Genomic DNA, 16,209 nt, shown 5'->3' with positions numbered 1-16,209 from the left:
GCACAGTTGCTGGCAGTTTTCTATGCACTCAGAGGACTATTTTTATATTATGTAACTTATGCAATTTATAACAAAGGATTTTATTAGCTTTGCTAACCAAATTATTAACCTGGTAACAACTGTGTAGTTCTCATTAATATCAGTGGATATATAGGATTCAGGACTTTACTGCATTGCTACATAAAAATAAAACATGATTAGAAAATTAACCAAATGATACAGGTTCAAGGTTCTTATTTCCTATGTGTGTTGTTTCCTTTTTACAATTAATAAATTTTCCTTGTCTTAAAAATGGGTGACTTTTAAAGCAGTTATTATGTTGGGAAATAAGCCATTCCAGGAGAGAATTACATTCTCAATGAACACTTTCCCCTTTGAAAAATAATTCTAAGGACCGCAGTTTATATAGGGCTGCCCTTTTAAACTGCATGGCCATTTCAGCTAGCAGCAGCACAGCTTTTTTCTTTTTGGTACCAGCAGCAAGGACATCACTACACCTAAACTTCAAGGGATGCAGTACTAATTTGTTTCAAGGTGGGGCTTAAGATAGTTAAAGGCACTGGAGTTATCCAGTAAAGTTGCAGAAAACTTGGGTCCAGCACATTTGAAGATTCTCCTGGAGCAGCAGTGGCGTAGGAGGTTAAGAGCTCATGTATCTAATCTGGAGGAACCGGGTTTGATACCCAGCTCTGCCGCCTGAGCTGTGGAGGCCTATCTGGGGAATTCAGATTAGCCTGTACACTCCCACACACACCAGCTGGGTGACCTTGGGCTAGTCACAGCTTCTCGGAGCTCTCTCAGCCCCACCTACCTCACAGGGTGTTTGTTGTGAGGGGGGAAGGGCAAGGAGATTGTAAGCCCCTTTGAGTCTCCTGCAGGAAAGGGGGGATATAAATCCAAACTCTTCTTCTTCCTCTTCTTCTCCTTACTATTATTTGAGGTCAATAACTCCGTGTAAAATTTGAGGTCAATAACTCCGTGTAAAAGAATTAGGACTAATAAAAGGAAACATTTCTTCACACAATGCGTGGTGTTTGGAATATGCTGCCACAGGAGGTGGTGATGGCCACTAACCTGGATAGCTTTAAGAGGGGCTTGGACAGATTTTTGGAGAAGTCGATCTATGGCTACCAATCTTGATCCTTGATCTGTGATTGCAAATGCCTTGGCAGACTAGGTGCTCAGGCGGTGCAGCAGCAGAAGCAGCCCATTGCTTTCACATCCTGCATGTGAGCTCCCAAAGGCACCTGGTGGGCCACTGCAAGTAGCACAGTGCTGGACTAGACGTGCTCTGATCTGATCCAGCAGGGTCTTTTTTATGTTCATCTCATGCTCTGGTTGGGTTGGGGATGAGGACTGCTTTGGTGCTGGCACCTTGATGGTGAAGTTTCCTTCTCTTGAAAATACACCAGACCAACCCCACAGACCCATTTAGGAAAGCTGTGAGAACTTTTTTTCTGTCAGGCTTTTACACTGCAGGCTGCTAAGTGCTAACATTGTTTAAATACTGCCTCCCTGTTGTATAGTATTTGCTATTTTAATCGGTTTTAGTTTCTAAATTCCCTGTTTTATAAAACTGTTGGTAAGATACATGAGAAAAAAATGATCTATGAATGCTATAAACCTTTGGGAATTTTTGCCAAAGTAGGGTTCTTTAAAGTGAAAGTTAGATTTCTTCTTGCTTAATCTTGGAACCAGCACCACAGCAACATCATTCTGATTGTTTTCATTTAATAAAAAACGGACCCAGCAAAATAAAACTCCAGTCCACTGTATCACTAGCTGTCATTTACTAGCAATAAAACAGAATACAGTAAGTGCTTATGCATACATGTACACTACATCCATCCATCCAGTTTCTTCAGAGGATGTCAATTCCAAAAGACAAAACACAACCCACTTGGGTATTTATAAAATACTTTAAAAATATAAAAAAATTCTGGCTGTCCCAGATGTATGAAACATTTTACTCCTTTATCTCCATAATCTGGTAGAAATGCTGTTCTGGAACAGTACAGTACATTCAGGTATTGCTCTGCAGGGAGAAAAATAAACAGTCCTTCAGTGATCTACAGCAGCTGTCCTGTTATGCCAATCCAGCATCTTTGGCCATACCATAGAAAATCCCCCTAGATGCCACAAGTCTTGAAGGTGTGTCAAATTCGGCAATTTTTCCTTTGTCTAGAACAAGGACTCTGCAAAACAAGAGGGAAAATTCATTTCAGAAAAATGCCAAACTACATGTGGCAATCTGTGGTTGACTCCCAACATCCAATTGGGTCCATAGCATGGAGACATGAAGAATTATTTCCTTGCCAATATGCCAAAAAAAAAAAAATCTCCCCTCCTCCAACTGCTATTAAACAAGTCAGGGGAAAAATAGAGTCTGCCTTTGACTCCATGGTAGAAGAAGGCTGCAATAGAAATGGCATGCATAAATTAAGTGATAATAACAGACTGCCTCTGCTAGGTAATTATCAGTTTCCTATCAAGGGCGATGCAGACTGTGCTCCTACAAAACAGCATAAGACTTCTCAGTAAGTACCCTCAGGAACCAAGGATAGTCCACACACAGGTCTTAGCAGGTTCAGACATTTAATGTGCACAGAACATGGAATCAAGACAAGAAACAGTAACCTGCAAACCAAAACACAGCGTTGCTGCCACAATCTAGCTCAGCTGCAATCTCTCTTTTATAGCCAGCCTCCCATTCGCTTGTGCAATAATCTCTTGCAGCTGGGTTACTCTAGTCTGGCTCCTGAAAAGACTCTTCATCTACTCTAGCTCGCTCCATAGCTGCTAACCTGCTGCGTGGCTCCTGGGGTTCTGGAGACCGGTGGGTGTGAGGGAGCTGTCAGGGTCCCCTCTGAGTCTGTATCAAGGGGCTAAAGAGTCAGAGCTAAGCTCTTGCTGGGGAATCTTAGAGCTTGAATCTGGCTGTGGATCCCAAATTGAGCCTGAGAATCTGGAACTAACACTGTCCCCTCTTCTCTAATTGAGTCTTCCTCCCAGGGGGTTCCCATTCAGACCAGGCTGAGCCCTTACACTCAGTCTGTCATATAATGCAATAGTTAAGGTGCCAGGAGTAGATTTATTGCCTGGATTTCAGCAGTGGCGTAGGAGGTTAAGATCTCATGTATCTAATCTGGAGGAACCGGGTTTGATTCCCTGCTCTGCCGCCTGAGCTGTGGAGGCTTATCTGGGGAATTCAGATTAGCCTGTACACTCCCACATACACCAGCTGGGTGACCTTGGGCTAATCACAGCTTTTCGGAGCTCTCTCAGCCCCACCCACCTCACAGGGTGTTTGTTGTGAGGGAGGAAGGGCAAGGAGATTGTAAGCCCCTTTGAGTCTCCTGCAGGAGAGAAAAGGGGGGATATAAATCCAAACTCCTCCTCCTCCCCCCTCTTCCTCTTCTTCTTCTTCCTCCTCCTCCACCTCCACTTGAATGAAACCCTTCCGAGTCACCAGCCCTACCCCAGAGCATGTGGGCAGTTTTTCTTTCACTATCCAGATATTGTTTGGAGGGGGTCTATAACTTTGGACCCCCTAAACCAAACTTCACCAAACCTGGCTGGTATCATCAGGAGTGTCACCTGATGATATCCTGAAATTTTGGTGCCGCTAGAGGGGTAGGGAACCTGCGGCTCTCCAGATGTTCAGGAACTACAATTCCCATCAGCCTCTGTCAGCATGGCCAGTTGGCCATGCTGGTAGGGGCTGATGGGAATTGTAGTTCCTGAACATCTGGAGAGCCGCAGGTTCCCTACCCCTGCGCTAGCCTAAAAACTGTGCCCCCTGGAGGCCGCCAAAGTAAAAACCCTAAAATATTTTTTAAAATACACCTCACTTGTGTATAAGTCGAGGGGGGCTTTTTCAGCACATACAATGTTCTGAAAAAGTCGACTTATATGCGAGTATATATGGTACATCCCAGGAGAAGAGCTAGTACAGACACACCCCAAGTTTCACATTCCTGACTGGATAGCATACTTCCTCTCTGCCATTAAAACTCTGCATCAGATATGAATGGATTGATCGAACAGGTAAGCCAACTGGTCTTCAAAAGACAGGTTCCCAAAACAGGCCAAAAGCCTTCTTACTGGCATGAATTAATTATATGTTCTAAAATTCAATAGAGCACTTATTTTAAGGAGGAAGTAATTTATAAGATACATTCCTATATGCTCAACACACACACTTTATTGATGGGGTGGGCGGGAGGAACATGAAGTCCATGCTATGTATTTGCCGTGACAAAATCCCTTACCTCGTATAATCCATTATGGTATTTAGCCTGTGTGCTATCGTTAGCACAGTACAGTCTTCAAACTGTGTTCTTATGGTCATCTGAATGAGATCATCTGTCTCAAGGTCAATTGCTGCAGTGGCTTCATCCAGAATAAGGATCCTCGTTTTGCGGAGCAGAGCCCTTGCCAGACAAACAAGCTGTCTTTGGCCAACACTGGAAAACAGATGAAAAGCTTTTTAATCAATGGGCATTTCAAAGTCATTGCATTTAAAAAGTTCTGACTCATTCGTTAGAGTCTGGCATGACTTGAAAGGGAGAACGTATGGCTGCTGCCAACCTGCATCCTCTATGCCACTTTCCTGAGGACATTTAGCAAAAGAAGTGTGTAACATGATGACATCACATTCTACATCCCCCCACTTCTTGCAAGAGGTAGCCAGCCCACAGAGGAGACACACGTGATCACTGAACACAGGGCATCAAGTAAAGTGTTTCATTTTCAGAAGATTACTGTTGGGGGCGGGAAGAATGTAGGTTGGCTGCAGCTATGAACGCATTTAGGTGGAGTTTGAAAGGGATTCAGATTTTTTTTTAAAAGACTGTTCAGTGGTTTGTCAGGTATATTATAGAAGGAGACATAAGACATGATCAAGAAGTGGGAAATCTTCTTAGTAAACACACCAGGTCAGTGGACACTGCAAGTCCATCAAGTTCAAGGAGAATTTCTACTCTGGTCATTATCAAAATGGCCTCAGCAGTTCCACATATACTTGCTTTGTTATAATGGTAACTAAAAAAATGCTGTGAAAAGAACAGCTCATTCGCTAGGAGGTGTTGCTCACCTTGTAAGAACATTCAAGGAGGTAGAGACCTCAAAGCTCCAACATATGGGAGAGCTTGATGTTCACAAGTAACCAAAAGGCAGACAGAGAATGGTAGCTATTGACTCTGAAAAGAAAGCTACTAGGCCAGGGGTGTCCAACTCTGGTGCCCCAGATGTTCATGGACTACGATTCCCATCAGCCCCTGCCAGCATAGCCAACAGGCCATCCTGGGGCACCAGGGGCACCAGAGTTGGACACCCCTGGCTAGGCTAATAGGCAGATCTTATTTCAACTCAACTCAAGTGAGTTACATATTAAGAATATTGTCAGTCCTCTAATATTAATGGCAGTCCTTTTCTTTTATAGGCAGTCTCTAAATGGGTTCTCATCTTTTCCTAATGCTATTTTCACATTTACTCTTTGTTTGTTGCTATTATTTATGTAGATCAAACAATATAAACAATATTTGGGCACGTCTTATATATTTTAAAGTGTTGATCTTAATTTTATAATACTTTTGTTTTATAGACACTAATTTAATAATGCTCCTTAAAAAGAACAATATCATTATTAATTTCTTTTGCATAATTGTGTGCTTCCCATGATATTGTTACGTTTTCCCATGATATAGTTAGGCTTGATTAAAGGAAATCAAAATTGTATGTTATATGAGGAACAGCTGCTAAGCATGCACCATATAAGTACATGCATTAATTAAATAAAATGTAGCCTGCCTCAGAACCTAAAGGCATGCTGAAACCCACTCGGCAACAGTAAGCCTATGGCAAAGAAAGAAATCCCCGTGCAAACACTCTCAGGGACACAGGAAAGTAGGGCTGGGGTTACTGGCAGAAGGAAGTGCTTAGGGGTGGGCTGGAATGCTAAAACAGCTGAGTTAACTGGCCCTTGTGCTTCTGGCAGAGCCACAGGGACTGTTCAGGCGGAGCAGCCTCTGTGGAGCCACCGGAGCCAGTAGACTCTGCTGGCTCCTGTCTACCAGTGGCCCTCCAGGGCAGCAGCCTGCCCAAAACTTTCCTGACAAGTTGACAGGCCAGTTTGCCCTTAGCAGTAGTCAGGCAAAGGAGACCTGGGCAAGGATGCAATGTGATATGGCTGCTGCACATTTATAAGCTGCACAGCAGGGGATTTTTGCCAGTTGGGGCTTCTCTGGCCACAGCAGTACTGTGACTGCTACAGTGGCTACTCAAAGGAGGCCAAATGCAATTTTTTTTTTGTAATTGGGGCTCAGTTTCACACATCAGTTTAATGTAATCAGCCATTCTCTAGCAGTGTGCTTGTATTGCTTTAACAGAACTTCACTTGCCTGAGATTTTCTCCTCCTTCAGAACATTCAAAATCCAGCTTTGCTGGCTGGCTGCTGACAAATCTTTTCAAATTGGACAGTTCAAGAGCGCTCCATAGTTCTTCCTCAGAGTATTTATTAAATGGATCCAAATTCATTCGGAGTGTTCCAGAAAAAAGAACAGGGTCCTGGGCAAAAGTAACACAGTTCAGTTTAGGAACATGATTACATCATCCACCATTAAAAATTCCCTAAACAGAAAATGTCAGAGATTAACAAGGTGAACAAGGAGTGTGAGGCAGAAGCAACGGAGAGATTAAACTACCTTGTTGTTCCCTAAGGTGTGCATATGAACGTTATGGAACTAGAAAAAAATAAAGATTTATTGGCCTGATCTGCATAGTAAAGAGGCAAACAGCAACAATGGTTTTTTTTCCTATTGAAATCTTTCCCTTGATTTCCTGTTTATATTTATTCTGGGGCAAAAAACCCCACACCAGTCTCAGAGTACGATTATACTGTACTTGTCCTAGATATGTAGCCTGATCCACTTTCACTTCAAATGTTGGGCACAGGACTCAGCTGCCTGACTTGTGAACCCAAGTCTGATAGATCACTCTTGATACAGGTGCTGACTTACCTGAGGAATGATAGTCAGCTTTGATCGTAAATCGTGAAGGCCAATCTCAGAGATTTTCAGCCCATCAATCTGTATTTCTCCTTTTGCAGCTTCTAAGATCCTAAAGAGGCAGAGTGTCATAGAAGACTTGCCAGCTCCAGTTCTTCCAACAATCCCAACCTAATTAATACATTTGGACAGTCAGGAAAACTCAGGTCAAGGCTCCAGGACCAAAGAATGCGACTTTTTGAAACATCTGAGTTGAGTTCCACATGGCAGTCATCAATTAACAATGCAGACAGATGAAAGCATGAGCTAAAATCCAATTATTGAATGAGCTGGTGCAGTTGCAGAACAATCCCTGCACATGATAAATTACATCCATCACTTTCCAGTGGTTACACTGCAAGATCTTTATGGGACAAAAGGGGCCCACTCAATCTGCATTTTCAATACTACTAATACTAAGAAAACATGTGAAGAAATGTTATAGAGTTCATTCATGACTGACATAATCTGCATAACACAACAAATATATTTTAAAAAAATAGGTAGATGCATAAGAAACCAGTGCAGATAAATGGACCATATGATGCTGAATACTTGGCTTGTTTACAGAAATGTCATGAAACAGATGCTGAGACTATTTGCACAACAGAAGCAGCTGTTCTGTAATTATACCTTCTCTCCACCTTTCACATCTAGACTGAGGTCCTTCAGCACCAAGTCCAAGCCTTTCCTATACCTTACAGAATAGTTTGCAAACTGCACTTGTCCCTGGGTGGGCCAGCCTTCTGGTGGTCTTTTGTCTTCAATGATCCAAGGAGCCTAGAAGAAGAAAATGGTTACAAACACTGTGTTGAGCTTTAATATTTATTACACTTCAAAGATAGTTAAGTAAAACCTCCCTCAAAAATTAACTCAAGAGGCACTGTGGTTGAGGCATCTGATTTACATGCAAGAAGTTCCCCATTTATCCCTGATCCATCTGGCCAAAAAAAGTGTCATCCTAAGCCAGGGCTGGAGCAAGTGTGCGCCTTTGCCCCTGCCTGCCTCCGCCACGCCCTCGCAGTGGCGCATGCCTGGTGCATCGCGCATTCCCTGGCCCCCTTGGCGCTACGCCACTGTCCTAAGCAGAGCTGCATCATTCCAAGTCCACTGAAACCAATGGGCTTAATTAAGTCTAATTCTGCTTAGGATGGTGCTGAAATTGGTAGTAGGTGATGTGAAAGGCTTTGCCTAAGACTCTGAACAGCCCTTGCCAATCAGAGCAGGCTATGCCAGACCAACAGCCTAGCTCAGTACAAGACAGCTTCAGAGGTTCATGTGAGATTTTTATTTACACTGCACTTTTGTAGAATTATTTCAAGCAAGATGAAGATTTTTTCCCTTCATTTTACTTTAAATATACACATCACAACTTGGGATGTGATTTGCAGACTACATAAACATCTGCTACTCTGCTGCTGTATATAATGCGTTTTAAATCTACCCATTCTAAACAGTATTACAGTAACGTTTGTCACTGGAGTTAGGGACAAACTAGATGTTATGTCTGCCACTAAATGGACTGAGGCTCCCTATCCCATTTATAGAGAGATTTGAGATAAAGTAACTAATGTTTTCAAGTATTCTGGGGCCCAATTTAGCTGAGGAGCATGGTGCAAGGTAAAGAGATCCCACACACACATACTGCTTTCATGAGAAGAAATAATTATGGGAACAGCCCTTAGTTCATGTAAAAAATTTTTTCCTGTGTTATTTTTCAATAACATGCCTGCTAACGTTATCAGAGATACCAAATAAGCAACATTTACCATATCAGTTTCCTGCTGATAAGGAAGCAAGCAAGCTTTCATATTGTATATATCTGTCCATCAAGCAGAATTAAATATATACAAAGAATACATTTGTTCACAAATATAAATGTTTTTCAGCTATTTCTGAGATAGGTAACTGCCTAATCACAAGAGAACAATCTAGTCAAGTTCTATTTATATCAGTTGAAGAATTAAGTATGTACTCCACCACTCCCACCATGAAATCAACTGCACTTCAAAGTGCGTTGATCTGACCAGTTCAGGCAGAATGTCCAGCATTTAAATGCTTAAAATACTGCCATGAAAGGGCAATAAATAGTCTATCTGAAGTGACGAAATTAACTGCATTTATTTTGCTTTTTTTCTTAGTTGAGAGGCAGCCATATTATTATTTTATCAAAAAACAGTACATGCTCCTTTACCAAGGAAAACTAAAAAAGAAGTTCAAAGCACTTTTAGTCTACTTTTCTCCCACAAAGGCCTTGAGAAGGATTACAATAACAAGTGAAATCCATAAAATCCAACAATATAATAAATGAATACAATATAAATACAAAGCATCTTATCTACAGACATCATAATCAACTCCACCTATCAGCCAGGAAGTCCCTCCAAAATAGTTTTAGCCTTACAAAACTTACGAAAACTCTACAAACATTTTCAGGAAAGCCACTGCGTAACAGAGGCTACAACAGAAATGCCTGAGAATTCATTGACCAAATATATTTTAATTTTAAGTGTGGGACAAGATTTGTATACCTTACTAACAGCACTCACACACTATGTTCATAAAGTAGCTGTTTCTCAGTTTCTTGATGGGACAAACTGATTGTTTTTTGGAGGGAAAATTTTCTCATGGTGTCAGAAATATGGGGTTGCATCCTGATCTAAAAGTTACCACATGGAAACATTACCATTTCATTGTATTTACTTTCCAATGTGGACTTCTCTGTCAAAACTTACACCCAGAGAATGGAGCCATGAATGCATAAATCTTTCAACAAACCTGAGAATAGCTTCAGGTTTGCAGAAAAATGTGAAATCTAACAATAATAAAAATGATGATGATAGAAACAGCACCTGTAGCTTTAAGACATGAATGCCCTCCGTGGCTGTTGTTAGGCAACTAAAAAGGTACTGCTAGCTTTCCAGACTTGTTTTCTGCCAGAAAAGTGCTGAGGAGGGAGCAGTGCCCTTTCCAGCATTGTTTTGGCTTTTCAAGAAGTATTCATGGGGACAGGCTAGGGTTGCCATCTCTAAATTGGGAAATTCCTGCAGATCTGGGTGTGGAACCTCGGGAGAATGGAGTTTGGGGTACAAAGGGATTGCAGCAGGATATACTGTCATGGTAGTCATTTTCTCTCTGGAGATCAGCTGTACTTCCAGGAGATCTCCAAGCAACCCCAGGCCTGCCCTTGCTACCAAGCAACTTGCTACCAAGTCACTTCTATGATTCATTCTGAACCTGACTGCTCACTATTATTCAACAGCAGCCATCCACGAAAGCCGGTGTGGTGTTGTGGTTATAGTTTCAGACTAGGATCTGGGAGAACCAAGTTAAACCCTCATGCTGCCGTGGAAACTCCCTGGGTGACTTTGGGCCCAGTCACGTCATCTCATCCTAACCGACCTCACAGGATTGTTGTGAGGATAAAATGGAGGAGAGGAAAATAATGTAAGCTACTCTGAGCCACCACTGTGGAGATAGGGGGAGGAGGGTATAAATGAATTAATAGCTGGAGAAGCAAGGGCAGATAAAAGGTAGGTTCCTTGGTGGATGGAAAGGAGAAAAGGAAGCAAGGAGCTGCCAGAAGGAGAGAAATAGGAAATAGTGCAGGGAAGGTGGTACAGGGGCAAATGAGGTGCTCCTGCAAGTCCTTGCATATTCCCCACTGTGCAACTAGGCCTGGTCCAGTTGCCAGCACCATACAGAGCTTTTCCAAGGAAAGGCTGCCGGGGGTAGGAAAGATGGAGAGCTGAAGATGGAGAAGCAGATAAAGATAGTGGTTCTGGTGGGTTTTCCGGGCTGTGTGGCCGTGGTCTGGTGGATTTTGTTCCTAACGTTTTGCCTGCATCTGTGGCTGGCATCTTCAGAGGTGTATCACAGAGAAAAGTCTGTTTCACACAGTGTCTAGGTGAGAAGGGAAAGTTTAGTGTGGTATATTGTCCATGTCCCAGGGTAGGGAACCAATCATTAAGTGTTTGGGTGGAACTTGCTTTGCAAAGGTGTGGTTGAGTGCATTGTATTGCGGGTGGGATTATCAGTCCATTTTTTAAGTACTGGGAGCCACGCTTTGCTAATTTTTAACTTCTCTTCTTTCTTATTGAAGTTGTCCTGGTTGTTCTACCATACATCAAGGGAATCACAGATCAAATAGGGAAACTGATGAAAAAGCATTACCCACAAACCATCCTCAAACCCACCAGGAAAATACAGCAAATGCTATGCTCAGCAAGGGACAAAGAGAGACCCCCTCACTTCTGCAGTAGTATATCGCATACCCTGTAGCTGTGGAAAGGTGGAAACCACAAAACGCAGCATTCAGACCCGTATTAAGGAACACGAAAGACACTGTTGGCTTAACCATCCTAAAAAATCTGCAGTTGCAGAACATGTGTTAAACAAAACTGGACATAATATTTTATTTGAGAACACTGAAATTCTAGACAATTCAGAAGCTTACTATGTCAGACTGCACAGGGAGGCCATTGAAATTCACAAACACCAGGACAACTTCAATAAGAAGAGAAGTTAAAAATTAGCAAAGCGTGGCTCCCAGTACTTAAAAAATGGACTGATAATCCCACCTGCAATACAATGCACTTAACCACACCTTTGCATAGCAAGTTCCACCCAAACACTTAATGATTGGTTCCCCACCCTGGAACATGGACAATATACCACACTAAACTTTCCCTTCTCACCTAGACACTGTGTGAAACAGACTTTTCTCTGTGATACACCTCTGAAGATGCCAGCCGCAGATGCAGGCACGTTAGGAACAAAATCCACCAGACCACGGCCACACAGCCTGGAAAACCCACCCGAACCAGTTGAATCTGGCCATGAAAGCCTTCGACAAGATAAAGATAGGCTGGCTGGCAGGTAGAAAGAAGAGCAGGAAATAGAAAAAGGCGAGAAACTATGCGGATTTTCCAGAAATAGTGGGTGAAGAAAAAATGGACATATTTCTCCACAAGTCCTCGTGAGTTCCTTCCTTGTTATATCAATTTCATGGCTGCTGCTTAATATAAATGCAAAATATTATGTATCCAATCAGTCTACAAGCCAAACACCCTCCAGCAACATCAGTGGAACTTTTGTATGAAGACAAAAATATGTTGAGACAGCAATACTGAACTTTAAATGTCCTGTTAATGCAGAACTGAAACTAGGGGACCTATTTACAAACCAATTTAAGCAAAGAACTTATTAATGCTTCACATGTGAGAACAAACATCTTTAATAAAATTATGCTTCTAGAAGGAACATTCCCGATTTAAGCTGTTGGAAACTAACCTCAGTTTCAGTCTCCGAGTATTCCTTCACTCTTTCTACAGCCACAATGTTGGTCTCCAGGTCAGATGTCATTCGTACCATCCAGTTAAGAGCCATTGTCACCTAAGCAATGATAAAGACATGTTCCCTGTGTCTTCAAGAGTATCTTAAAAAGTAAGACGGAATAGCTGACTTTACTTGTGAAGTTAAAAGAAACCACTGGGAGTGAAGCTATGGAAAGGTTTGACATAATCTTCTATAGCTATCTGTGTTACTTCCCTTTCACCTTTACATTACATCAAATGTTAAAATATCTCTTCCAACTCATTTTTCAAACGATTGCCACCTCTCCCTTGCAAAAGAAAAGAAAGCCTAATTTTCAGGAAGGAAGCCATGAAGTGGGGGTGGGGAGTCCTACATTCCCTTACCACTTCAGTCACACTTACATTGAACCAGTTATGTAGACTTGTAGTATACCAGCTCCTAACCTTACCACAAACCCCATAAGGTAACTGGGATGCAGACAGCCTATAAATTATACCGACCTGCAGTTTGCTTGAGATTTTCTAAGGGCATATTATAAAATACCAACGCTATTACAGTTCCTTAAATTGCATTCAGAATTCATCACCTTGCCACTTCTGTTGTATGATCCCACAGCTACCAGGGATAGAGATTCAATCACATGCTTCTTCCTTCCAAATCAACATTCATAGCTTTTAAAGCTGGGAGGCATATTTAGAATCCTCTGATCTGACCAGATGCTCTTGCATAGGCCACAGATTTTTACACAGCAATTTATCCATCACAGATAATGACTTTGGAGTGAGCTAAATCAGTGACCTTTTAAACTGGAGCCCAGGTTTTGCATCACAATTTCAAAACAATACTGATTCCACCATGCTCTTGGTTTAAAATTAACGATTTAACTCTTTGGTGAGATGGCCATCAATAGAAAATGGAAGCAAGGGTGATTTTCTAAGCTGGTTACCATAATATGTTTTCCCTTAACTTAATGTCCTTCTGAAGAAAATCCACCTTGACTATACAGTTACTTACTGTGGGGTTTGTTCGCCTCAGATACTAAGCAGGGTGAATGGGCCTGGACTAGCATTCTGTACCACAAGGATTCCCAAACACTGCCATTACATTCTTCCTTTAAGTTTCCTTTCAACTCTGGGAGCCAATTTCCTCTATACAATCTCAAGTTTCTGAGAAGAGTGTGTGAGAGAATGAAGCAATCAAAAGGACAGAACTAATGTCATGGGTGCTCCCTTCCTCCAACAAGCATTCTTGCCAGAATGAACACAGATACTGAACAGGAAGACCACTGCCCATGTGGCTGCTTCATTCACACACTCTCTCCTGTGGCATGGGGACGAAAAATGGGAGAATAGGTCTGAATAAGCTGATGATGGGCCTTTCCCCACTTACCTTCTGCTGCGCGCTACTCGGGCCAAGTAGCGCTGGGTCCCGCGGCACTCCCCACTACAGGGGCAGCGACAACGCAGCCGCCCCGACGCTGCTGCTGTTGCGCCCCATAAGCGCACGTCATTCCTGGCACTGGAGAAAACGGCGCCTTTTGATGACCCCGCGCAGAGTACGGGGTCGTGGGGAAGCCCGGGCGCACACCAGAAATGATGCGCGCAGTGAGTAGCGTGCAGTGACAGTGGCAGAAGGAAAAGTGGGGAAAGGCCCGATAGTAAGTTCTGCATTCAAACATCCATTCCTGTTTTAGATCACATTGCTACTGCTGGTTTACTGCTCCCAGGAATGGAGTGGTAGGTTTCTGTTGCTGAAAGATTTAACAGATGCACAAAGTTAACTCTCAGGTGCCTGAAAGGCAGGAGCAGCTCTTATTCTTTGTCTTGCACTTTATCTTCCTGTATTTCTCTCATTCTCTCGTCACTACTACCCAGTGGAGCAATATGCACTGAAATGCAGGATGCTGAATGAGACAGCTCTCACTACTTGTATGTGTTGTCTTTTAAAACTCTTTCCACCTACCTGCAAAGCATAGGACACAGAAAGACCAACCAGGCCAGCAGTCAAACTGTCTTTACCCAGTACAGCAAAAAGGGCTGCAAAAAATACAACACAGTTTCCAACAAATTCTACTCTAACTCCCAGCCACCTAGGAAATGAGAAAACAGAGAAACATAAGTAATACAGCACTTCAACTGAAAAGCAGAAAAAATGTTTTGTCCTATATATACGTGTGCAGGTTTGGGGTTTTTACCTGTTTGACACAATTCCAGGGTAATAACTTCTCTGATTGTCATTCACCTTCATGTCACTGATACGAACAAATGACTTTTCTCTTCTATAGGCTCGAATGACACTTGTTCCTGTGACTGTTTCCGAAAAATGAGAATATATGGGGGATCTGCTAACTGATTCCAGGCGCTTTAGCTGGCGAGAGGTAGCCACGTAGAACCGCTGTCATCATTCAGTTCAAATGTACAAAGACAAAGATATAACTTAAACATTTTAGACACTTGACAGGAACTATCAACTCATTTTAACACAGTAGCACAGCATAGTCTAAGAATGAAAAACTACTAGAAAAAGAAGGCTAGTCAAAACTTCAAGATTTTTTTCTGTCAACCTGTCGAAGCCTTGGGACAGTTTATATATCAACATAATTGTGGTAACATGTTTTCAACCACATCACTTCATGCTGCAAGTGAGATTTGAATGCTCCTCTCCAACAAAAGAGCTTGCAGACAGAAAAATAATATGTTCAGAAGAAGACAAAGAGGGAACTCCTTTCCTGTGAGATCTCCCTTTCCTACGCAGATGGAATGACTTTTGTGGAGCACCATACCAATATATAAAACCCCATCTGCAGCCAGCTGGTACAGTCTGAGCTTTATTCAATTACTACTTGACTTTAATCACTGCATGACCATGGCCTTGACACTACAATTCAGTTAACTTGCCTGCCCATCAATTTCTACCAGCTGAGCCTGCCCATCATTGAAATTTCTACCAGCTGAGCCAATAAGCTTTTAAGAGCAAGAATGATGTAGTGGTTAGACTACTGGATGAGGATGCCAGGAAGCTTTCTGGGTGCCCTTGAGCCAGTCAGACATTTTGAGTCTAACCAACATCACATGATTGTTGTGAGGATATAACAAAGGATAGATGGGCGTTTGTACCTCGAGCGTCTTGGAGGAACAATACAATAAAAATTTAATAAATAAATAAAAATGACAATGACACGGGCAAATTCTGGTTCTCATGAGATGGCCAAAGAGACTACACCACCATGACAGAAGATCATGATCTGTCAAGAAGACAGCAAAGGGCAGAACTGTGTCAGGGTCTTCAGCATCCCATAATCTCACCAAAACAGCTCTATAAAGGAGGAAGGTCAAAGCATAAAGAAATCCTTCCAGTGTTCTCCTTCTCTACTGCATTAAAAATGTTGTCTGGAATCTACTCCCTTTTTATTAAGAGAGAAAAGGACCAAGGGAGATAGAGAAGTGCAAGATGGCCCACAACAAGAGTATCGCCTTATATTTGCTCAACTGTTCTTCAGAAGAATCACGCACTGTGATGCAGACCTGCAGTTATATCTATCTTAGTGAAGGAAACTACAATCTGCCAGTGGCTTAGGTGGTCAATAATATTGCCTTAGACTGTACTATGGAACTCTTAATGCCACCCCTTAATGGCTCCAGAAGGACTGAAATCATTCCTTGATAGATACGATCTATTAATTCAGTCAATATGGATTTTAATTTTCCTTACAAAAATCATCAGAGTTGCCCCTTATGAACAGTTTTCATGCATCTCTTTATGAGGGCTGTGTTCTTGAAATAGTTTTCCCCACAACAGCGACAAAAGTTATTGGTTTGTGTAATCTAGCTGAGAGAACACTGTCAT

At 42.2% G+C, this 16,209-nt stretch overlaps 1 protein-coding gene across 1 annotated transcript in view; it reads right to left on the bottom strand.

The window, feature by feature from the left end:
• Nucleotides 1-1,768: 1,768 nt before the first annotated feature.
• ABCC3 (ATP binding cassette subfamily C member 3) overlaps nucleotides 1,769-16,209 on the bottom strand; it is a 96,560-nt gene continuing 82,119 nt past the window's right edge. The window contains exons 25-32 of the mRNA XM_048487416.1: nucleotides 14,558-14,757; nucleotides 14,326-14,452; nucleotides 12,340-12,441; nucleotides 7,681-7,827; nucleotides 7,021-7,179; nucleotides 6,402-6,568; nucleotides 4,272-4,466; nucleotides 1,769-2,195 (exon numbers count right to left, since the gene is read on the bottom strand). Of these exons, the coding sequence (XP_048343373.1) occupies nucleotides 2,087-2,195; nucleotides 4,272-4,466; nucleotides 6,402-6,568; nucleotides 7,021-7,179; nucleotides 7,681-7,827; nucleotides 12,340-12,441; nucleotides 14,326-14,452; nucleotides 14,558-14,757 (1,206 nt within the window). The 3' untranslated portion in view covers nucleotides 1,769-2,086. The remainder of the gene's footprint in view (nucleotides 2,196-4,271; nucleotides 4,467-6,401; nucleotides 6,569-7,020; nucleotides 7,180-7,680; nucleotides 7,828-12,339; nucleotides 12,442-14,325; nucleotides 14,453-14,557; nucleotides 14,758-16,209) is intronic.

Source organism: Sphaerodactylus townsendi, linkage group LG03 (assembly GCF_021028975.2).
Source record: "Sphaerodactylus townsendi isolate TG3544 linkage group LG03, MPM_Stown_v2.3, whole genome shotgun sequence".
In the NCBI taxonomy this organism is placed as follows: Eukaryota; Metazoa; Chordata; class Lepidosauria; order Squamata; family Sphaerodactylidae; genus Sphaerodactylus; species Sphaerodactylus townsendi.
Note: the sequence above shows the minus strand (reverse complement) of the source record. Positions and strands in the feature narration are given on the sequence as shown.